Below are 25,537 nucleotides of genomic sequence, written 5' to 3' on the forward strand. Positions count from 1 at the left end.
CTTGACTCTATCTTCAGCCAAATGGCTTTTGGGATCATTTATACATTTTACACTTTTGTTTTACATTTTGTTCATTTATAGAATTTTTATTGTTCTATTCAACTTGGCCAGAATTGGCCACTGGGGCAATATGTGCTGAAGCTTCTAGGACCCCGATCTCTATTGCAAACTGCAAAAAGTCACCATAAACTTGTTTTTAAAAACCAAAATGTATTTTATTCTAACCTGTACAGGTATCATACAGAAGCCAAAAAAATAATCGCATATACATGCACACACATTGTTGAGGTCTCAGGTGTCATCTTTGGTTGGTTAAGGCAAACCACTAAGATTTAGGGCAACTTTTGAGAAATAAAAGTGCTATTTTATTAAGACCTAAAAACAGTAAAATATCTCTTTTTTTGTGCTATTTTATGGATCTATGTGACATTAGTTGTCATTTATTTGTTCATGACAATATTAGTTGGTAAAATAAATCTTTAGTTAAATACAGAATAAATATAAAATATATTATATATAAAAGTTAGACAGGATGCTGAGTGTCCATACTCTCCAGGGGTGGCAGGAGTACATAAAAACAGACAGGAAAGAGAAGAAAAATAACACATTCCTCACATAGTCCTTAATAATCCAAAATATTCCCCCAAATAATCCATCTTTCTCTTACACACATGCATGCTCCCACATTCTGAGCTGCAGCTATATGGCAAGGGCAATCTTGCATGCCCTCCTCAATATCAGTGACAGCCACATGCACGCACCACCATGTTTTTGTACTTTTTCAGGATGACATTGGAGTTGTCATCAAAATATAGCACAGAGATGGCATGGAGCTTGGTTGGAGCACAGCATGGCTTTGGGACATTCTCCGGGTTCATCAGGTGGACCTGCAGGGAAGTTAAGCAGCATAACAAAAAAAATAAATAAATCTGTAATAATGTATACTGCGGAAGGTGTGTGCAGTATGGTATATTTGAGCATGCATGCATATATTACTGTGTGGTACATTATTCCTCACCAGTGTCTGTACAATAGCGTGATTCGTGGCATTCATGTGAGCATTTAATGGGAATGAGCATTCTCCATCACAATAATTAGCTGCATAGCCTTCAGGTGCAATAATCCAATCCTAGCATCAGACAAAAACAAATTAAATGAATGAAAATAAGGTTGTTTCAGTTGCCATAATCTGGCTGAAATATATTTGCTTTGCTTAAATCCTGTATTTGTTTACTAGGATCACATAAAATATAAATGACATAGTAGACATCATACTCTGTTTCAAATTGTCATGACAGGTTATGTCCAGTTCTTAGAATGTCATGTTACCATTTGTGGAAGCTTTCTAATTATATTTTATGAAATCTGATGTCATGCTGGAGTTGTTTAATGCAGACATGTATAACAACGGCCAAGAAGGAGAGGAATAGCAGCAGAAGAAATTCTTGAAACTGTAAATATTTCATTTTCAAATGAGGCTGATGCTGTAGTGGGTACAGGCTCATCAAAATGGGATAATTGAAATATGTGCACAATAGATAGAAAAAGTCTACATATCCCTGTTAAAATAGACGGTGTGATGTAAAAATAAATAAATAAATAAATAAATAAATGAAAACCAAGATAAATCATGTCAGAACTTATTTCACCCTCAATGTGAAATTAAGTAAAATAATTAAGAAAAACTTAAGTGAAAAACAATTTAAAAAATGTTTGGGGGAAAAATAAAAAAATTACAATAGTATGGTTGAATATAAAATGGCCATGTTTGTGTGTGCATAATTAGCTGGGAAAGAGATGGCACCAGGAGGCACTAGGGGAAAAAGGCAAACTGACAGAGTGCTCTTGGCAATTTTCTACTGGGAAATCTTGGGTTTGACTATCTTGTGGATATTACTGTGACACATATGGCCGACTTAAACATAAGTTGTACAACAAGTACACACCTTCATGGTAACGGCATTCCCTATTGGCCATGGCCTCTATAAGTAGGATAATGTGCCCTGTCACAAATTGTTTAGGAATGTTGTAAGGAACAGGACAAAGAGTTCAAACTGATCAAGCATTTGTGGGATTTGCTGGACAAGCAAGTTCGATCCATGGCAGCCCCATGTAGTAGCTCACAGGACTTAAAAGATCTAATGTTAACACGTTGGTGCCTAGAGGTACCTACACAACATAAGGATAGATAGATAGATAGATAGATAGATAGATAGATAGATAGATAGATAGATAGATAGATAGATAGATAGATAGATAGATAGATAGATAGATAGATAGATAGATATTTCTCTAAAAACATGAATTTTTATGGGACAATACATAACATCCAATAAACTATTCCTCACAATTTCTTTTATTAATTTCTGTTTAATTTGTAATAGCCTAGCATGTATACTGGTCTACCCAAAATTTGGCTTTATATTGTGGTTATACGTATACCGTGGTTTCTACGGCCATTAAATAAAATATATTCTGACAGTCTCCATATTAATATATATAATATTATGGACATGTGACCATGACCATGAATGAAACTATTAATTAGGCTCAGCAAGCCACAGAGAGGTGAAGTCAATGTGAATGATAAGAGCTGAGCTTTTCTGTAGTCCAGGTACAAGATAATAAACAGAGAGACAGAGTGATATCAGCTGCCTTCTGGAAATGAACCCACCCACTTTTAGCTAATGCTGAGGTACATCTGCCAATCAGTGAATCACTTTCACTGTGTGTGTTCATCCTCATCCAACACGGATATACTCACAAATTTGTACGTAACCAAGTTTGTGTAATTGTAAAATAGTACCATTTTACAGGAACCACTTTTTCATATTTATACATCATTCATGTAATTATCCAATTTGCTAATCATGGGGTAGCAGTGCAATGCATGATATGCAGATACACATGCAAATATGTTCACATCAAACATAACAATATTGGGAAATGTGACCACAGTGACTCTGAATATGACATGCATGCTGGTGCCAGATGGGTTGGTGTGAGTAGTTCAGAAACTGCTGATATCCAAGGACTGGACAGCTAAAGATTGGAAAAAAATGTCTCCCTCTCCTGGTCTAATCTTCAAATCTCCAGTTTCGTTAAACCTGTGCCGGCTGTAACCTCAAATTCCTTTTTTTGGCTGGCAGGAGTGGAACCTGATGTTGTCTTCTGCTAGCCCATCCAACTCACTGTGATGTGTTTACATGCATTGTAAAGAATGATTACTGGATCCTTCCTTTCAGCTTGAAATAGTCTGGCCATTCTTGTCTGCCCTCTCTCATCTCAAATTCCACTGCCAAAATGATTTTTTTTTTCATTCTGTGTAAACCCGAGACTTGTTAGGTCAGTAGTTTCTTTAATACTCAAACTCACTGGATAAGTGCATGTGGTGGTCAATGTGCAGGTTTTCAGGTATTCTTAATAAAGTGGTCAGAGAGAGTATGTTTACACTGTATTAGACAGCCAACTAGTGAAAAGGAAAAAAAAGGGGGAAAGGGTTAAGGGACATGACAATGTTTAAATGTTTGTGTCTGCTCTTACCTGCCAGCCCAGGTCTCTGAAGCTAACATATAGTTCATGTTTTCTGCAGGCTGTCTTCTGATCACTGCTATTATAATCTGCTAGAGAAAAGAGAGTGTGAACATAATAAACAGTAAATCATAAAAATGAAATCAAATCATTTCAATCAGTTAAAAAAGAAAAGAAAATTCTACATTCTAGAGCAAATTCAGACTAAAACCACAGTCTGTAAAAAAAAATGTAATCTAAACTAGCTTGTGCACTCCATGCTGAAATCCCAATCTGTTTAATGCGCATAATGTGTAATGGAAACCAAATGTATGTGCAGGAAATTGAGTCTCATGTGCAAGATCATGAGTATTAATTAAACAGTACACAAAGCTGTTTCAAAATGTAAAAGTCCTAAGCAGTAGTGGAATATGGAACCAACCTGTGTCTCCTGGGCCTTTTTGTGCCTCCTGTGGATAATTGGAACGATTGTGACTCTGCTGTCTGGATTTTCCTACAGAGCGGGTTGTGCGGATGTGGAGCTTTTTTACCTTGAAAAAGGCCACCATAAAGGGCTGTTTCTCCAGAGGTCCATCCTGACCGACTAGCCCTGCCTCTCTAGGGGTAATGCTCTGTCCTGTAATAATAATCTGTCATAATAAATGTGGCACATCACATTTAAAGATTTACAAGTTGTATTTAAAAAACTTAAACACTAGCCTAAATATTCATCTATTTATTAAAAATAAGGTAATATTTGGATCACACTGCAACATGACGTAGCCTCAGCACTGACTCTTAAATCAGAGGTTCTCAGTTATAGGGTGCCAAATGTAAAAAGTTGAATACTCTCTCACTTTTTTAAATATTTAAGGCCATTCTGATAAATTTATATAGCAACTCATGTCAAATAATAGTTTTCAATTTTGTGTAAATGGTAAATATACTAAATATATATTTATGTTTATATTTTATTTATATATTTATATATAAACAATAGCAAGGTGTTTAACAAGCAATGCATTGACCACTTAAAATTTACAGCCATTTTTTGTGCATAGTCACAGTCGCAGTGTGCATTTTCACAGACCCAAAAGTACACTGTAACTGTTTACTATATAAAAATGTACAGGTAATTTCTAACAGTATTTTACTGTATTTCCATAAACATTAACAGGCTGTATTTTTTACAGTATGGCTATAAATATACAACAATTTTCTTTTCTCAGCCTGCTTCATCCACAATGCATCAATCATGCTGTAGAGACAGATTTTTTCATGGCCATTTCAAATTCTAGAAGTTTCTAGGTCTAGCAAATTAAGTTTATCTTTGTGTCAGGGTTTAATGTGATTAACAGACGTTTGTGTCTGTACTGCAGCCAAACTTGATTTGTCAGTGGGACTTTAAAATCTAACATTAGAGTCTGTGATGAGTATAAATGGACTTTGGAGCATGAGAAGACATAAATGATTGTTTGTCTGAATATTAATACAGTAACCCAATATTTTCTCGAACTTTTCATATTCACTTCTACTCTGCTTCCACAAATGGTTTGACCTTATGACAATAAACTTTTCGCACTTTTGCTTTAATCCTGTGAAACAGTTCACTCTGCTTTCAACTCTTCACTCAGTTATACTTTGATGTTTAATGTTATATGGTAAAAGTAACCATATATCCTTCATACAACATTCTCTGGAAAGGTATAAACACCGAACAGGCATAACATTATGACCACCTGTCTAATATTGTGTTGGTCCTCCTTTTGCTGCCAAAACAGCCCTGACCCCTTAAGGCATGGACTCCACTAGATCCCTAAAGGTTTGCTGTATCTGGCACCAAGATGTTAGGAGCAGATCCTTTGAGTCCTGTAAGTTGCGAGATGGATGGGCCTCCATGGATCGGACTTGTTTGTCCAGCACGTCCCATAGATGCTCGATTGGACTGAGACCTGGGAATTTGGAGGCCAGGTCAACACCTCAAACTTGATGTTGTGCTCATCAAACCATTCCTGAACCATTTTTGCTTTGTGGCACAGCAAATTATCATCAGGGAACACCGTTTCCATAAAAGGGTGTACATGGTCTGCAGCAATGCTCAGAAAGGTAGTATGTGTCAAAGTAACATCCACATGGATGGCAGGACCCAAGGATTCCCAGCAGAACATTGCCCAAAGCATGACAGTGTCTCCGCCGGCTTGCCCATAGTGCATTCTGGTGCCATGTGTTCCCCAAGTAAGTGACGCACATGCACCCGGACATCCAAGTCATGTAAAAGAAAACGTGATTCATCAGACCAGGCCACCTTCTTCCATTGCTCTAGTTCTAATGCTCACGTGCCCATTGTTGGCGCTTTCGGTGGTGCACAGGGGTCAGCATGGGCACCCTGTCTTATCTGTGGCTATGCAGCCCCATTCGCAACAAACTGTGATGCACTGTGATACTGACCACTGGAGACCGGGAATGCCCCACAAGAGCTGCAGTTTTGCTCGTCTAGCTATTAAAATTTTGGTCCTTGTCAAACTCACTCAAATCATTACGCTTGCCCATTTTTCCTGCGTCTAACACATCAACTTTGAGCACAAAATGTTCACTTGCTGCCTAATATTTCCCACCCACTAACAAGTGCCATGATGAGGAGATAATCAGTGTTATTCACTTCACCTGTAAGTGCAAAGACAATTTTCTGCTCCTTGCTTTAAAAAATGTTTTAAAATTCATAAAAGAAAATGTGGTTTTCCATTTCCTATTGCCACTATTGTTGATAAAGATATTTTTAATTATTTAATGACCAGTAATTCAATCTATAAGTGTAGTATGAAAACCAGTAATTACAGTATCTCCCTGTAAAAATGCAATGTACTGCTGTATACAAGTCTAATACAATACAGTTTAATACTGCAAAATGGCAGTAAAACTTGCATTAAAACCCTTGAATTTAAGCTGAATGTCTACACTTCAATTACCTAAATATTCACATATTGACCACAATGTTGGGACCACAATGTTATCATTACAACTGATAAATCCTGAAATTATTCTTCTCTATGAAATGACACTAAGAAAAAATGTTCTTTGAGTTTACTTGATTCAAATCTGTACACTGGCTGAATATGACTGAACTAAGTTGCAGTTTCTTTTTAATTTAATCATTTATTTTCAAAGCTGTGGGGAAAAAAATACTGTAAACTTGTTCACCCGAACTATGGATCAAACTATGGACCCTGGAGCTGTGAAGCACTGTTGTTGCCTATTATGCTATCTGGCATAAGGTGCTTCTGCTTAGCCATAGCTGGGGTGGATCTAGGTGGCAGAGGGAAAAAAAATTCTAAGCAATTCATAGATTTTAGTGTGGAATAAGGTCAAGCCCAGGTGAGTTTCATGGCTGAACTATGCATTTAGCATAAGCAATGTAATCATGTTTTGATCAGAAACTAAACATGTTATATAAACTTATATTAATTTACAGAAGAAGTTTATGTAAAAAGTAGGTAGCACCCACAGCACAAGCTGGCAGGAGGTCAGCTTAACAGTTGTACAAAGGAGATCATGATTCAAAGCAAGCATACTGAGCCTTACAAATAACATCATCACCTATGCACTTGGCAACCCTAACCCCAAGTGTAAGGATCAAACCCCAAACTTTGGTGTTGAAAAATGAAAAGCAAATCTTTATCACTGTGCCAGCTATTGCCTCTGGCAGCACTCACTGATTTAAATAAATTGACATGCCTAATCATGCATTTTGACAACATGAAAAAAATAAGTGTAAGAAAAAAAAACTTGTGGGCTTTCTGGACTTCCACAGAAAACAGAAATAGTTCTGTACATTGTACATAGGCCTACACTGTCTGCATTTAAATTTTACATCTTGCCATAGCTGGTAAGAAATTGTTTGTTGGTAGGAATTGTTTGATTTAATTCTTATTATTTGCTTTAAAACAAGAACTTTGTTTCAAAACTAGCACAATATGGTGTAAACCTTGCAGTGCTGTTTCCCATGACACACAATCCAAGTAAGCAAACCTGAATTAGCACATGAACAAAACATTTTACATTTACATTTATTGTTTACACTGAAACTTAACACTGGTGTCTGATATAATATTGCTGATATTGCTACATAAATCTATCAGAATGGCATTAAATAAAAAAAATATATAAGAGGAAAACAAGCATTAGTTCAATGTTTTACATTTGAGAGTTTACATTTGATCCTCAAAACTCAGTCCTATACCAGTGGCATTCAATTTACACACAAATCTTTTTTTTCAATTTTTTATTGAAACGTTGAAGAAGCTGGGTCAGATTTTGCTCATGTCTAGAGGATACCACACTATAATATTAAACAATACAACACTTATTATACACATTTTTAATACACCTAATAGGACAGCTTTTGAAGGCCTTTACAATTGTTTGATCATTTGGATTAAATCTTTTAGGACCAAAAAATGTAAAAAAAAAAAAAAAATGTTGAAGTGACTGGTCTGGTAACCTCTTATTTCTAGCCCTCTATTATAGCATGCTGAGGTTTCTTAGTAAAATATTGTTTTTACAATTTAGACTTTATAGAAATATAATCTCTTACCATTGTTAGTTTCCACACTTATCTGCAGACCCAGATTATGATGTGGATTCATTACCCAGAGGTTACTAGTGGCTGTGATGTCAAACCCCAGCCAGCCTTCTTCCACTGCCCACAGCTGGCGGGTCTCCAACAGAAAAAGGTCTGCATCTCTACGTAGAAAACACATTTACATGTACAATCTGTCAACTGAACTGCAAGTGAGAGTGACTAAATCAACAAAGCAATGATTAATTTAATTGTTTGTTTGTTTGTTAAACAAATTTTGGGACCTTGGCCAGATATATCTGCACAATTTCAATGTCATTTGTTTCAGTTCTACTTGCGCTCCATATATAATAACATATTTGAGGGATCCATGTGATTAATGAAACACAAAAGCATGACAGCATTTAACTGATTGGCCATTATATTAGAGGTTTATTTTTCGTGTATACGTTTACATAATTAGAAAATTAGAGACCTATCCATATTGCATTAATAATATGCCTATGTGTAATAATAACATCCCTATGCCCAGTGTGTGCCTTATAGTACAAAACCATATGGCTGTTATGATGGAACTAGTTATTTATTCATTACAGTGCATGAGGGTCTCCACTGTAAAAACAGATCATTGTATTACACAGGTCATCATCACAGCTAATGAACAGGCTTTGGGGTCAGCCACTATCATGATGTACCATTCCACAAGGAGTGTTTCATCATTTCATCATGAATGTGCACTAATGAGAGTCATTCTCAAGGAGATCTGTGTTACAGCTATCTGGGCCTCGCCATTTGGTGAAAATAGTGTATGAAAATGTAATTGTGATTTGAGTCTGCACCATCTACAGGTACAGGATTGTAAGATCTGTATGGAAAATCTAGTAAAGAATTTCCTTATCACTTGTATGATAAAGAAATATGTATGAATACATCTATAGATCAGTAGCTGCTTGTAATATTTTTGTCAGTGTTTTAATGCTACAACAGTGTTTCGCTTCTGCTGGATACCTCCCCTTAATTCATTCCACCAAGTCAGAGGCAGCTCAGCTATTAATTGCATTGTTAACATTGAGAGCACCTCCTATTCCAAAATTTTTAGATTTAAAGTGAAGAAGTGAACACCTTATTTTAAGACCCACCCACTGTGAAAAATGTGCAAATAATCAGAATCAAAAAATATTGCTGAAGAAAAAAACTGCTTGAAAAAACACAACTTTAAACACTTCTGATCATTTGTTTGGTGTTTGCTTACAAACAAGGCTCACACACTATACTATCTTTCACCAACAGAAATCTACACCAAAGTGCTCATAAAAATATTCATAAAAATAAATAAAAGTAAATGTGAGAGCTGTCATTTGACTTTGATATTAGGTCTCATTTATCAAGTTGAATATGAATGGATTTATTCATACTTCTTTTTACACATTAACACAAGGATTGGTATTTCTGAATATCTCATAATTTTAGTAAAACATGCACATCCAACTTTTGCTCCTGACTGTGGCATGGGAGTCACAGTCCAGTGACTTCTTTTCTGGTCCCAAGCCAGGATAAATAGAGAGGGCTGCATCAGGAAGGGCATCCAGCTTAAAACACTGCCAAATTTAAAAATGAAAATCATCAGTTCTCTGAATTTCATACTGGATCGGTCAAGGCCCAGGTTAACAATGACTGCCATCAGCACTGCTGACCTACAGGGCGCTGACGGAAATTTGTCTGCTGTTGGTTGAAGAAGTATAGGAGGGAGGAGAGTGTGTAGACAGAGGGAGAAGAGGAAAGTTTAAAGTGTAGGATTAAGAATAGGAACCCTGAATGTTGGTACTATGACAGGGAAAGGTAGAGAGCTGGCTGATATGATGGAGAGAAGGAAGGTGGATATACTGTGTGTAGAGGAAGGGTAGTAAGGCTCGTAGTATAGGAGCAGGCTTCAAGCTGTTTTATTATGGTGTGGATAGTAAGAGAAATGAGGTAGGTGTGGTTATGAAGGAGGAGTTTGTGAGGAATGTTCTGGAGGTGAAGAGAGTGTCAGACAGGGTGATGAGTCTGAGGTTAGAGATTGAAGGGGTGATGCTGAATGTTGTTAGTGGTTATGCCCCACAGACAGGTTGTGAGTTAGAGGAGAAAGAGAGATTCTAGAGTGAATTAGATGAGGTGATAGAGACTATTCCCACGGGTGAGAGAGTGGTGATAGGAGCAGATTTTAATGGACATGTTGGTGAGGGGAACACAGGTGATGAGGAGGTGATGGGCAAGTTTGGAGTTAAGGAAAGGAACCCTGAAGGACAGATGGTAGTGGACTTTGCTAAGAGGATGGGCATGGCTGTGTTAACACTTATTTTCAGAAGAGAATGGAGCATAGAGTGACTTACAAGAGTGGAGGTAGGAGCACACAGGTAGACTACATGCTATGTAGAAGAGGCAATCTGAAAGAGATTAGTGACTGTAAAGTGGTAATGGGAGAGAGTGTAGCCAGACAGCATAGGATGGTGGTGTGGTGGACGACTCTGATGGTCTGTAAGAAGAAGAGGTCAAAGATAGAGATGGAGAAGAAAACTAAGTGGTGGAAGCTGAAAATGGAGAAATGTTGTAAGGAATTTAGACAGAAGTTGAGGCAGGCTCTGGGTGGTCAGGTAGTGCTGCCAGATGACTGGAAAACTACAGCAGAAGTGATCAGGGAGACAGGAAGAAAGGTGCTGGGTGTGTCATCTGGAAAGAAGGAGGAAAGAAGATTGGTGGTGGAATGAAGAAGTACAGGATAGTATTCAGAGGAAGAGGTTAGCCAAGAAGAAGTGGGACATGGACAGGACTGAAGAGAATAGACAGGAATACAAGGAGTTACAGCGCAGAGTGAAGAGGGAGGTGTCTAAGGCCAAGCAGAAGGCATATGACAAGTTGTACACTAGGTTAGACACTAGAGATGGAGAGAAGGACTTGGACAGGTTAGCTAGGCAGAAGGATTGAGATGGGAAGGGTGTGCAGCAAGTTAGAGTTATTAAGGATGGAGATGGAAAGGTGCTCACAAGTAAGAAGAATGTACAGAGGAGATGGAAGGAGTACTTTGAAGAGCTGATGAATGAGAAAAATGAGGGGGAAGAAAGAGTAGAAGGAGTGAACTCTGTGGAACAGAAACTAGATAAGACTAGAAAGGATGAAGTCAGGAATGCTTTGAAGAGGATGAAAAGTGGAAAGGCAGTTGGTCCTGACGACATCCCGGTGGAGGTCTGGAAGTGTCTAGAAGAGGCAGCAGTGGAGTTTTTAACTAGTTTGTTTAACAGGGTTTTAGAGAGTGAGAAGATGCCTGAAGAATGGAGAAGAAGTGTATTAGTGCCGATCTTTAAGAATAAGGGTGACATGCAGAGTTGCAGCAACTATAAGGGGATAAAGCTGATGAGCCAATACAATACAATGAAGCTATGGGAAAGAGTAGTGGAAGCTAGGTTAAGGAAGGTATTGGAAATTTGTGAGCAGCAGTATGGCTTCATGCCCAGAAAGAGCACAACCGATGCAATTTTTGCTCTGAGAATGTTGATGGAGAAGTATACGGATGGTCAGAGAGAGTTGCACTGTGTGTTTGTAGACTTGGAGAAAGCGTATGACAGGGTGCCAAGAGAAGAGCTGTGGTACTGTATGAGGAAGTCAGGAGTAGCAGAGAAGTATGTCAGAGTGGTGCAGGACATGTATGAGAGGAGCAGGACAGTGGTGAGGTGTGCTGTAGGTCAGACAGAGGAGTTCAAAGTGGAGGTAGGACTGCATCAGGGATCGGCTCTGAGCCCCTTCCTGTTTGCTATGGTGATGGACCAGTTATCAGAGGAGGTCAGACAGGAGTCTCCTTGGACAATGATGTTTGCAGATGACATTGTGATCTGTAGTGGAGAAAGGGATCAGGTGGAGGAAAACCTGGAGAGGTGGTTCCTATCATGAGGAGATCATGCTTGCTCCCAGATTCTCTCTGTACTGGTGCATTTGAAACAAAGTTAAAAAACAATAAGAAGTTTAACTTGATAAGCTGATGGTTCGTTCAAGACATAGTCTGAGAAACAGCATACATTGCAAGAAACTTTTTCATTCATTCTCTGTCAAAACCATTCTCAATAATGTGTGTGTGTGTGTTTCTACATGTTAGATTTGTGTTAGAATGAAATGATATTGAAAATAGTGTTTGATCTTGTTCTTAAGCTCATAATCTGCATCTCATGACATCAGGATATTATTGCCAGTGGCCACAAAGGTAATATCCCTCTCAGACTTAATAAGGTACATTAAGTTCAAATTATCACTGAATAGAGTTGATCAACTTTTAAAAATTAAAGTTTGCAAAATTTCACCTTCTGAGCTAATCTCCTAGTTTTTCCTACATATTTTTGGTGGAGAATGTGGGCAGTTTGGGCTTAAATTGAAAACCCTTTAAAGACTTCAAAATATGTATACGCAAAAAATGTGAACGGACCGATGTTGTTAGCATTAGATGTAGATGGAATTGCAGATCAGATTAGATCTAAGATTTTTACAGATCAGATCTAAGATTTTCCTTGAGACTTGATGGAAAAGCTATTCTCTTCCAACACTCTCCTAACCTCCTTCGTATACTTCTTATTATGAGTTAATATTTACATTTAGTGACTAGTTCATAAGATGTGACACATCTATTTACATTTTATAACAGGATGAGATGACCGAATCCCCCAAGGGGTCTGATTTAATCGATAAACAAAAGACACACTTAACTGATGATGTTATAAAAACCATCATTGGAGGGTGACATGCAAACTATCTAGATGACTTTGTTATGTGTGAGAATGTCACACAACAGAAATATTTTTGCCTCAGCATTTTCTAAATGCAGTGCAATGCTTTAGTGGAGCCAACACTAAGTGACCAATAAATGTAACTTTCTATGACACCATCCTGCTTCTCCAGCACAACATCAAGGAGCAAACCAGATGTACAATGTATAAAAGTAGTCATTTTTATAATGTGCACTGCTAGCAATAACCTTGTGATTGAAAATATTAACGTAGGCAGACAAAATGATGTTACTGAATTGCTCATACTACATGAGCAGTCACTATAGGAACATACAGCAAGTAGTTGCCATGCTGGGGGTCTTCTGTCCCAAGAAGGCATCGTCTTCTGTCGATGCAAAGTGCCCAAATTAGCTGATGATTGGGAAATCAGGGCAAGAATTTTGCAGTGGGGACATGCCCTTTCTAGTCTCCAGATCTCAGTGCAACTGGGACACTTTGGAATGAACTGTGTGAGAGAGTGATCTTTACCACTATCAAAGGACCAATTAAGGGAATATCTTCCTGAAAGAATGCTGATACCACCTGTAAAGTTTCAAGGATTTCTCTAATCTGTGGCATGGTACAATAAAGATGTTCATTACTAAAGAACTTTATGTTGTTTTTTTCATTGTTAACCACCTGTATTGTGTAAACGATTAAGGGACAGGGTTTTATTCTGATGCCAAAACTAGCAAACATAAAATACTAAAAACTTGACCAACATCCCCATGAAAACATGGAGACAAGGAACAGAGAGCTTATGTGTTTAGCTATGTGTAGAGCCAGTGTCTACCACACATCTTTTTGCTACTTTTTTTTTTTGGTAAAATATCGTCACTTAAAGGGTTGCTTTTTGACAGTGGACACAACATCCAATCATGTTGCTTGATTCATGAAAATTCTGCCTCCTCTCTTCCACAGTGTCAGAGTCTGGCATGTTTAGCTTGGTTCTTTTTTAGGCATCAACCTATTTTCAGTCAGGCACTGTGGTCATGGTTTAGACTAAACAAACTACATGGTAGAAAACTTGAATGTGTCTGTTTTATTCTATTCAAAATTCTGAATAATTGCATTCGGTCACAAATGCAAACAAAGTCTGAGAGCTTGTGAAATGACCAGCAGCCTTAAAATGTAAGGCTGTAAAATGTTTATACTACTGTATTTTAATAGAATTTGTTAATTGCTTGTTAGGATATTTTCTTGTATGCATACCACTAAATCATGGCCTCTCCAGTGAAGAGGAATCATTCCTTTTTAACTGAATGACCGCCTCTAAATTTGTAAGGAATTTGAGATACTGTCGTAGTAGCAAATGTTTATTCCAAAATATTCCATAAACAGCATCCACTGACCTACATAGACCTGAAGGGTATACAGTATCTACCCTTAGGTTTATGCCAGTCTCTATCAATTATGCCAGTTGTCATAAATCTCTGCCCTGCATTTCTGCATGTATTCCGTTTATGTTCTACTTGTTCTTTGTTTATTTACTTTGCCAAATGTCTTTGTTTTGATTCCTGTCCATCTTGGTTCCTGTAATTTTCTGTTTCCTGCATGTGTCCTGATTGTTTTCACTTCTTTTCAGCTTCATGCCTGATTTATGTTATTATTTAAACCCTTGTCTGTTATGTCCTTGTGATGCAAATTATTTATGTTGTATCTTTGTGATTGCTGTACGAAGATTTGGTTCCTGTTTAATATTTTTCGATAAGCCAGAGCCATATATTGTTTCACATTTAGCTCACATGTTTTTGACATTTTGTTTTCTGTGTTTTTGTCCTAAACTATTAAAATCTGTTTGCGGATCGCCCAACCTTTGCCTGTTTTCTGGTTTCAACTTGTTTATGTTTGTATACTGTTTGCCACAGTGTTTATAAAAGTTTCAACCTCCTCGTGACACGAATTATAATTAAACATGCTTTTTAGGCAATACTTAAGTAAATTATTATGTTAGAAGTAAAGGTAGTAATTTTAATATCATTTTGAATAACAAAACATGCAGGTATAAAAATAGAAAAAAAATCCTGACTCCAAATGCACAGTGCATCGTAGTGCAGATTGAGGACGGGCCTATGAACACATCGTAGCAAAATGCATCAACAATCTTATTTATGAATACTTATTCATGTACAAAACCTGATTATCTTCTTATTAAGTCATTTGCAAGCACACACTTTGTCCATAAGACACATTTATAATTGCATTTGGCTCTTATAATAAAGATAATGTATACAGATTTTTGCACAAGCGAAAACATACAGAAATTATTAGCATGTAGTCACTATTAATGCGTTAATTCACACACTTTGAAATTTGCACAAAGTGGGATTTTAAAATTTGTAATCAATTATCCAGCTATCCTCACCTGTCTAGATGTTTCCCCACCACCTCAAAAACACTCAGCTGGATGGTTTCATTGTGAAAAGCAGTGCCCACACATTCCTTGTAGATCTTGAACTCTGCAGCTGCAACTGTCTCTCCCTCTGGGATCTGAGACAGATTGAACTTGAACACCTTATGGTGTCTTCTGTCTTCTGGAGACAACTCCCGGTCATACTCCACTGCCCAAAGAGACATGGGAACACAGTATCTTAGGAACTCAAACTTTCAGGCAGAAAAACATAGTATACAACATTTGCACATACGGTATGAAATTCTGACATAAAGAATTATTTATTTCTGGTGAGTTTAATTAACCATTTGGTCAAGATAGATCTTACAGTAAAGAACATCATATTACTCAGACAGGCAGACAGACAGATCCCCAAAGGGAAATTTGCATATGTGCATAAATATAGTAAAACAGCAACAGGAAAGGGGGATGGATGTCTTTTTGTGCCTTTAACCAAATACCAAATTTGTCATTAAAAAAAAAAAAACTAAAACTAAAAGGCATAATGACACCCCAAACACACACACAGACACACACACTCCAAAAACTCGTGCTTTGCTTCCCAGACTTCCTCTATCATTCTTGCCACATAAGTATATGTCAGACCGGATACCCCTGTTCCAGGATGAAGTGTTTTGTGCTGATTGGATTTCCATGTCCCATCCCACACTCCAAACCCATTTTTTACACAGAGAAGGGTTGAGAAAAGAGACAAGTAGAGGCGGAAATGCCTGAAGATTAAATTAAACTAGTGAATAGATATTCAGTTAGGAGAAAAACTATTTACCACCTCTGTTCACTCCTCAGATGTTCCATTCTGGTTTGCAGAAATAGCAAAAGGAGGTCAGAGTTCCATAACTAATCTCCAGCATTGAAACAAAGCCTTTTCCCTCATCCCTTGCACATATTCACAATAAGCATATTTCTGAAGAAAATTAGAGTTTTGTGAATAAAATGCAATCTTTCTGATTACCTAATAACTCTGCATGGCACTTCAGTTACATCATGTGCAACAGTAAAAAACCTTGATGTGATTATTGACTCCAGTCTCACATAAAGCACATGTTTATAATATTACTAGGATAGTCCTCTTTCATCTCCAAAGTATAGTGAGGAAAAGTAATGTCACTACAAAATATTGTTACCTCTAGGTTGGATTACTGTAATGCCTTGCTGTCTGGATTTTCCAGTAGGTGCACAAACAAGCTCAATTTATTCCAGACTGTAGCAGAGTCTTTAGAACTATAAAATATGACGACATTACTACTTATCCACATTGGACTGGCTCCAAATCTGTGTTAATTGTAAAATACTACTATTTACATATATAGAACTGAATGGTACGTGAGAAACCTTCTGGTCTTTTACTATCCATCACACTTCAATTAAACCACAGTCTATGCTGAAAACATATCTGTTTAGTCAAGCCTTTTGGTAATGAACTTTTTTCTCACCATTACAGAACAAGTGCACACCTTCTCTCTATCTTTCTCTCTATGTCAAACTACATAAGCTACTCCTGAAATACCAGTGAAACTGTACTAGTGTATCAGTGTAACAGTGAAATGCCATCCTGACTCTTTGACTCTTTCCTGATGTCCTATTTCAGTTTCCCTATTTCTCACTGCTACTGAGGATGACCTACATAGATAACCTACAGATCACCATGAGATTACTGTGGCTAGTACTCCACAGACACCCAAAAGATACCTTAGGATGTTCTTCCTTGAAGAGCCTAAAGACTATGATTGCTAAAAACAGTTTACACTCAAGTTTCTATCAGTAAACAGTTAACTTCTTTTTGATACAAAAGACTTTTTAGTATAGAACAAGGGACAATGTGTGCAATAAACACACAAGTTAATACATTTTAAATTCCCTTTATTAAATGATTATTTGGGGAGAGCCAGTAGAGCTATAAAGCTGAGATATGAAGCTTCATGGGTGATATGGAGCAACTGATCTAAATACATTTCTACAGTTTGTACAGAAATATGTTTTTATTTTGGACCTCAGCAGTGTTTAGGCTGGACTACTGGAGAAAACCACTGATGGAAAAAACATACAGAGCAGCTCTGGTTCATATAGGCTTATTTGAATAAACTTGATCTTTGTTCCATGAGCTGGATTGTAGTGAGGGCTGAATAATGTTGAAAACCGGCAACCCTCCCCACAAGTTTCCATAAGTTGTACTTTTAAAGCTGCACCTTAAAAGTAAAAGCCTTGTGCTTGTGGGACTATTCATTTCATCCTGCAGGATTCAGATGTACATGAAGCTAGCAAGTATTCTACAAACCCCCCAAATAATCCATGTACAGTTCAGATAGGCCTTTGTTGCTTTATCCAAATAATGTATTGATATTTGGTAACACAAATGCAGATAACTGTGTAAATTGGGGAAGTGGTCCAGTGAAGAAGGGAAAATTGCATCTGTAACATTAAACCAATCAGAAACTGAATTTTAAACTCACTCTCTCTCTCTCTCTCTCTCTCTCTCTCTCTCTCTCTCTCTCTCATGTACACACCCAAACACTCTTTCATACACTCAAAATCAGTCTCACACACAAAAAAAGGCCCCAAGCACTTTTAAAGCCTTTCACACACATTCAAATCTGTCCAATGAACACACAAAATATGTCTCGCACACACTCTCTCTCACACTATCGAAGGTTAGAGGTTTGATGGTGTGTGAGAGAGAGTATGACTCTCCTGTCTCCTGTTTGTGTGAGTTTGATTATGTATGACAGAGCTTTGGTTTGATAGTGTGTGTTTGATGGTGCATGATTATGACTTATTTGAAAGTTTTCAATGTTCATTTCTAAATTTAAAACTAAAAATGGGATATTTTATAAGACTAATTCTTATATAAATAGACTTACTTATAGCATTCTATAGTGTAACTAGACATTTGTGTCCAGATTAGCATACTATAACCCAGGGATAGGGGAACTGAAACATGGTGTATGTTAGGGGTGGATGTGGAGATGGAGGTGGCTTTACAAAGGTCTTTTTTGTTTGTCTAAATACTTTGTCTCTTCTGGTCCAACATCATGTAATAGATATTGTACAAGAGATTCATAACTGATATAGGGGGATGAGGATACACAATGACAATAAAGTAAAGTAGGCTTGAATGGATCCTGAGTGATTGGTTCTCAAGTGGTAGTGGTGGATCACTGGTTAAAGGAAATCCTCAAAATATGTAATGGGGAGAGCCATTTGGGACACTTTCACTAAGATTTATTTTTCTGATGTCTTTTTTTAGTCATTTTGCTTCGCATGAACTGGAGTGTTTTGATCATCAAGAAAGAAATCACAACAACCCCATTCATACCCATACTCAGTGCTGACAACTTGTGATTCTTGATTACCAAGAATGCATGTTAATGCCAGATTGGAACAGGGCCACAGATGTGACATTAATAACAAAATACACTGTCTAGCCAAAAAATGTTACCACCTGGATTTAACTAACCATATAGGTAAGAGCTGTCCACTGGATAATTACAGAAGTGATTAATATGTTTCATCTGGCAACAAGTTATTAATCCTAACTGCTGCAATTACTAGATTCTCATTTATTAAACAACCAAGTCGAAAGACATATCCTGTGGTTGTGGAAAAGAAGTTGATCAGTTTCAGAAGGGTCAACTTATTGGCCTGTATCAAGCAAAGAAAAGTTTGGTCCCTGGAGCAACCCATCATGCTTAGTGCCTATGATACAAGCCTGTCGGTACAGTGTAATTACCTATGGTTGCTTCAGTTGGTCTAGGTTCAGCAATATTATGTGCCCAAAAAATGAGGTCAGCTGACTATCTGAATATACTGAATTTGCATTTTCTTACCTGTTGCTCCTCGAAACCACAAGCTTTAAATAATTTATGCACAGTCATACTAACCTGTTTTATCCACTTAAAACTTGTCCTTAAATAGATTAGCATAATATGACCCACCTTAAATAAATGATCATAAATAAGGCCTATTTTATGTTTTTACTTGCATAACGTTTGGCTGTGTCTCTTCTGTGGTATAGTCATTAGCCCACACAGTGACACAGACAGCTCCACTGATGGAAAATACAGCCTGTCTCTCTCTCTCTCCCACACACACACACACATGCACACACACATACCTCTTTATTGCTCCTCCTCCAGAATTTTTATTTATTGCCATTTCCCATACTGTTGACTCATATTTGGTTTTGGAAGTATAAGTGAGGTGTGTGCGAGTGTATATATTTGTTTAAAGCAGGGAAAAGCATTTTGAAAGACACACTGCACTAAATGAAGGCTCAGCACTGTGCCATCAGTAACACTTTACACTTCTGTTACATACTAACTATGCAGTACATAAGATGAAAAGTGCTTCATCAACAAGTTCAATATTAACTACTAAGTAATTCCTGAGTACATTTCTTTTGCAGAAATACTTATAACTTTATTAAACTACTAATTTCCCAATTGCTTGTTCCTGTAGAGCTACTAAATAATGCACTATAGAGTCCACAATTTGGTATTTAGGTTATTTATTTATTTATTTATTTATTTATTAATGATTACAAATAAAGAACAAATATTCTTAATTAATATATTTTATATTGTCAGGCAGCAAGTTTTATTTAAAAAGCTGGCAGACAAATCGAAAATGTGAGACAATCTCAGTAACAAAAACCAGACAATGTTCTGGCAAACAGCATAAAAGTGACAAAACAAGAATCTAGAAGAGTATCACAATAACAAAATAAGGCTTGGTAATGACAGGCAACAAAGACACAGGGTGCATTTTTAACAGTGAAATAGTGAGCTAGGACTTTTTGAAGAATGTGATTGTGTTCAGTTGTGTGTCTTTGGAAAAACAGTGATCTTGAATGTGATAGTTTGCAAAATATTGTAGGTTGTGGCAGCCATGTTTGAAGGCTGTGTTGTGTTCTGGGAGCTGTATGATGCCGAGTCCTGTGTTAACATGACAAATATTTTTAAAATAATTAACTTGTACCCTAAAAGGAGGTCATGGACTTCAGACGTGCTCAGACGTGACTCATGCTCCCATTCACATCAACGGAGCTGCTGTTGAGCGTGTACCCAGCTTTAAGTTCCTCGGGGTCCACATCTCAGAGGACCTCACCTGGTCTATGAATGCCTCCTTCCTGGTTAAAAAAAGGCACAACAGTGCCTTTATTTTCTGAGGAGACTGAAAAAGGCGCACCTCTGCTCCAAGATTCTTGAGAACTTGAAGAATTCTTAGCAATTGCACAGCTACAGATCATAAAGCCCTTCAGCGGGTGGTGAAAACCGCCCAACGTATCAGTGCCACTCAGCTACCCACCATCAGTAGCATTTACAATAAACGCTGCCTGCAGAGGGCGAAAGGCATTATTAAAGACGCAATATCTGTGTACATTCACTTTACCTCACTTATCCACCTGGCGTCTTTGCACTATAGAAAATAAAAAACTGGTTTTGCACTACTGTACATTTTTTATCCTGTACAAAAACAGTACTATTTAAACACACACACACACACACACACCACACACACACATATATATAGATATATATACATATATATATATATATATATATATATATATATATATATATATATATGTAAAACATACATATATATATATATATATATATATATATATGTAAAACATACATATACCCATCTGTATATCTTGCTTAGCATGTTAATTCTTTGTTACTATACAGTGATTGTACATACATATACAGACATTTTTTATACCTATTTATATTTCCTACTACACCTGTACATAGGACATCCTTCTCCTTTTCATATCATTCCCATAGCTGTATATCCTTATTGTAATTTATTGTAAATATGCCACTTATCCACTTCTGCATTTCATTGGCTCTGTACATGTACTCTGCTCAATGACAAAGTTGAATCTAATCTAATCTAATCTAATCTAATCTAATCTAATCTAATCTAATCTAATCTAATCTAATCTAATCTAATCTAATCTAATCTAATACACACAAACACCTGAGTCAATTGTAATAATTTTTAAAGCTAAATAGCTATTTATCAGTCCCTATTTGTCTGTTCCTGAATCTCAAATGACATTCCAGTATTTAAGACAATAATTTTTAAAATAAAATGATTACAATGTCTCTGTTTTTGCTTAAAAACATGACAATTTATTTAACTTCCAGTACTTGGATGGACAATTACTCATACTCAGAGATGTATTAAGAACCTGCTTATGTCAATTATCTGGGCTCCCTTATTTAGATTATTCCAATTACTAACGTGTAGTTCAAGCCTTCTAGGTTGCCAGATTTGTCTTGAAAAAAAAAAGGGTTGGGAACCAACATCTTCAAACACAAGCACATTAATTTACCCCTCCCCCCATGCTCCAGCTCACAATTGTAACAAACTGGGTAGAATGCAGTGATGGGCTGTGCATTTCACACCTAGGCCTTCACTGGCCTTCACCAAATTGATTTCTTATCCTCTGTCAGCCATTGTGAGTTAAAATATATATATTTTATTTAGTTATTTTGTTGCCTCTGACTACTCCAATTATCCAATCAAAGGATGGGAAATTTCTGATGTAATTGTATGCCTGCTAGATGGCCCCAGTGACGCCAACTCGAAATCTGACTGGTTAATGTAACAATTTCACTGCCACTTATTTTAAGCTACGGGTGCCTGCACTATTGATTCTGAAGGCCTTAAGGCAGATTTCTTTCTCCCTGGCAACACATGATTTCAGCCACTGGCTGAAATATGATTGGATAAATACTCTTATCATAAATATACACTACTGGAAGCAGTACAACCGAGAGAAAAGCTATGAAATGTAGAGAATAGACTACTGGGAATAATTTAACACACATTCATGGAAAAATATATTAAATATATTAAAATGCAAGTCAGTGATTCAGATCACTGCTGTTTAGGCCAGCAGAGAAGACCTTGCTGGCCCTGACAGCCCACCACTGGTAGAATGAGTTGCTTGTATATTCCTTTTAATAACTCCAAATAGACAGACAAACTCAGAGTTACAAACAAGTTTGGAAGTCATCACCAAAACAAAGAATAAGTAAAGGAAAACCTCGACCTGAAATCGTGAAGTCAAAGAAATTACAAATATTGAAGTCATAATACTATGCTAATAACACCTGAAAATGTATATATTCTGAGATAAGGAGCATCAAATTAAGGACAAATTTGCTCAGAAGGCCTGTGGAGTTGATTATGAATTGGAGTGGAACTGCAGTGCCGATTTAGTGCTGGCTAATGTTTTGCTGTTGGATTCTCTCTGTGTCTGAAGGTTGCAAGATAACAATTGTAGTTGGTAGCCAGGTACATGGTGGAATGAAGTTAGCCCTGTGGATGAATGTCTTAAAGATCTCTGGGTGTACCCAGCCCAAAGGGATGCATCTGAACCATTTATCCTGTTGGTCAAGATGGTGGATTCTAAATAATTTTCCAATTTCCTGGTTGGTCCTTTCCACACAGGGCCTCTGTGGTATGGATAAAAGCATAATCGTTCTAGCTGAAGTGATCAAGGAGATTTAGTTCATGTACATGCACTGCAAGAATTCACATTGTTAGTTGTATCCTGAGTCAGTAAGGGCCTAAATGTTTGTCTTGAAATCTGGATTGTGCAAGAAAAAAAGCTGGGTCTCAAATTACTACTACTGTGTGAGCCCATACTAAGACCCCTCTAATTTATGTAATTAGAAGGCACATGGGTGCAGATTATAAGGATTACCTTGTCATTCCTGTAGAATGGCTCACAATGTTATGTCTGAAACATCCACCTACACTATGGATGGGCACATGGAATCTGGATGTTCAAGAATTGGAGCTGAAATTCTATTGGACTTTAACCCAGTCACATATGAAATATGCACAATTACCTCTGCAGAAAGAAACTATGCTCAAATAGGAAAAAGACACTCGGTGCAATGCTTGGCTGTGAAAAATCAGAGCACAAATGCAAGTGTCAACTGCAAAATGGGCAGAAATAGCTAAAGATACACTGAAGAATGAACAACTAAAGAAAGTCGTAAAACACATTTAAAATGTATAATTTCTATCCTGAATTTATATAGTCTAGTAAAGCTGCTTTGTGACATTGTTCATTGTTAAAAGCACTATACAAATAAAATTTAATTGCATTGCATTTAAACCAAACCCATCAGTGGACACTTTAAGCTGTCAGTGCTAGATTGAGTTCTGTTAAAAGCAGTGGTGGGTCGTCAGGGCCAGCAAGGCCTTCTCTGCTGGCCTAAACAGCAGTGAAGAGTATTTATCCAATCATATTTCAGCCAGTGGCTGACATCATGTGTTGCCAGGGTGAAAGAAATCTGTCTTAAGGCCTTCAGAATCAACAGTGCAGACGCCCGTAACTTAAAATAAGTGGCAATGAAATTGTTACATTAACCAATCGGATTTCGAGTTGGCGTCACTGGGGCCATCTAGCAGGCATACGATTACGTCAGCCATTTCCCATCCTTTGATTGGATAATTGGAGTAGTCAGAGGCAGCGAACCGCACAAATTAAATAATACATATACATTTTAACGCACAATGGCTGACAGAGTTTTTATGGAAGCTGTTGTGGGATTTATCAGAAAACTGGCAAATGATACAGTCCACAAAACCACAAACCACAAACCATAATCAGAAACCCAAACAGCCATTGATGTATAAAACCATATGTGACACTTTGAGATCTTGCACTGCTGCCTGTAATGTGGGGCAGTAGAGGAGCTACCACCCCCTTAGGATTGACAGGACCCTAGTAAAGACAGTGAACTGTTTCTGATACATTAGTGTTCAAAACACGCAGGACCTTTCATGGTCCTGTCAGTCATTAAAGAAGCTTTAAAAGCACTCTACGGTGCTAATAAACTTACAACTGCACTACTTACAGCAGCCTGGTTTGGGAACAGCACCATGCAGGATAAACAGGGTCTTCAGATGGTGGTGTAATAAGCAACTATTCGCACTGAGCTTTTACATATAGAGTCCTGCAGTTACAGAACAGTCTTCCAGTTAGGGTTCAGGGCTCTCTATAAGGAGATCTGGAGGTTCATGGGATCAGAGAGTTTTGCTGAACTGGGATGTTTGCTGTCATTTCCCCACTCTTAAGCATTCACTCAGGTTTGTTGATGGTGGAGTGTCTGGCTGCTTTATGTTCCAGAAAGCCCTCATGTCTGTGTCACCATCTGGCTCTCCCATTTAGTAATGTTGTCATAGCTAATTTTGCTGGAGTCCCTGCCTGCACTTTGCACACAATGTACATGTCCTTACATGATCACAAGCACCTCTTTCTCTCAGTCAAGCTGCACATGCCACTCCTGAGCTCCCAGTCTTTCTGAATGCTTCTGCTCTTTGGACCTCACTGATCCACCTTGATGCCCCACTTCTGATTGCAGTCTCATCACTTGGAGGTGCTCACTGTTGCTGCAGATGGCACCACACAGACAGCCTGGAGATACACAGGACTGCTGTGGATAGAACCACTTGGAGACCATGGTGGTGGCTTTAAACTACTTTGAACATCAATTTCAGAAGTCATTGTGATATTGGCAGATGATACAGTCCACAAAACCACTATAAGAACATTTCCCCAAAGAGAAGCCATGGATGGATAAAACCACCTGTGACACTCTGAGATCATACACTGCTGCCTGTAAAGTGGGGCTCACCACAGAGAACATCGACAAGTACAAGGATGTGTCCTACAAAGTGTGTAGAGTGGTGAAGTAAGTGAAGCAGCACTATGGGAGAAAACTAGAGCCACAGTTCCTACAGGGTTCCTACTCTTAGTTTTAGCTTTTAGTTTCAGCTGTGAAGATTGCATTTGTTGTTATAAAGGATAAGCCCACATAAAGTTCAACATGGTTTTACTGGTGCAGGCCACTGAAATTTTTCCCCCTACTAATCTTTTCTGATTTTTTTTCACTAGTTTTGCATTTGGCTAGGGTCAGTGTCACTACTGGAGGCATGAGGTGATACCTGGACCCTACAGAGGTTGCACAGGCAGTCCAACTCCTCCAGGATGACACATCAATACATGCCATCGCCAGAAGGTTTGCTGTGTCTCCCAGCACTGTCTCAAAAGCATGGAGGAGATTCCAGGACACAGGCAGTTACACTAGGAGAGTTGAACAGGGCTGTAGAAGGTCCTTAACTCATCAGCAGGACCGGTATCTGCTCCTTTGTGCAAGGAGGAAGAGGATGAGCATTGCCAGAGCCCTACAAAATGCCCTCCAGCAGGCCACTGGTGTG

The 25,537-nt window shown here is 37.8% G+C and overlaps 1 protein-coding gene across 2 annotated transcripts in view; it reads right to left on the minus strand.

The window, feature by feature from the left end:
* Positions 1-209: 209 nt before the first annotated feature.
* Positions 210-25,537, minus strand: part of bmp6 (bone morphogenetic protein 6) — a 32,244-nt gene continuing 6,916 nt past the window's right edge. Inside the window, exons 2-7 of one of the 2 annotated variants that reach the window (XM_058375924.1) lie at positions 15,239-15,434; positions 8,102-8,250; positions 3,953-4,147; positions 3,544-3,620; positions 1,019-1,129; positions 210-887 (exon numbers count right to left, since the gene is read on the minus strand). In XM_058375924.1, coding sequence (XP_058231907.1) covers positions 738-887; positions 1,019-1,129; positions 3,544-3,620; positions 3,953-4,147; positions 8,102-8,250; positions 15,239-15,434 — 878 coding nt within the window. In that variant the 3' untranslated portion in view covers positions 210-737. Of the gene's footprint in view, positions 888-1,018; positions 1,130-3,543; positions 3,624-3,952; positions 4,148-8,101; positions 8,251-15,238; positions 15,435-25,537 lie in introns of both variants that reach the window. The other variant, XM_058375923.1, reaches the window with a different exon arrangement.

Source organism: Hemibagrus wyckioides, linkage group LG23, assembly GCF_019097595.1.
Source record: "Hemibagrus wyckioides isolate EC202008001 linkage group LG23, SWU_Hwy_1.0, whole genome shotgun sequence".
In the NCBI taxonomy this organism is placed as follows: Eukaryota; Metazoa; Chordata; class Actinopteri; order Siluriformes; family Bagridae; genus Hemibagrus; species Hemibagrus wyckioides.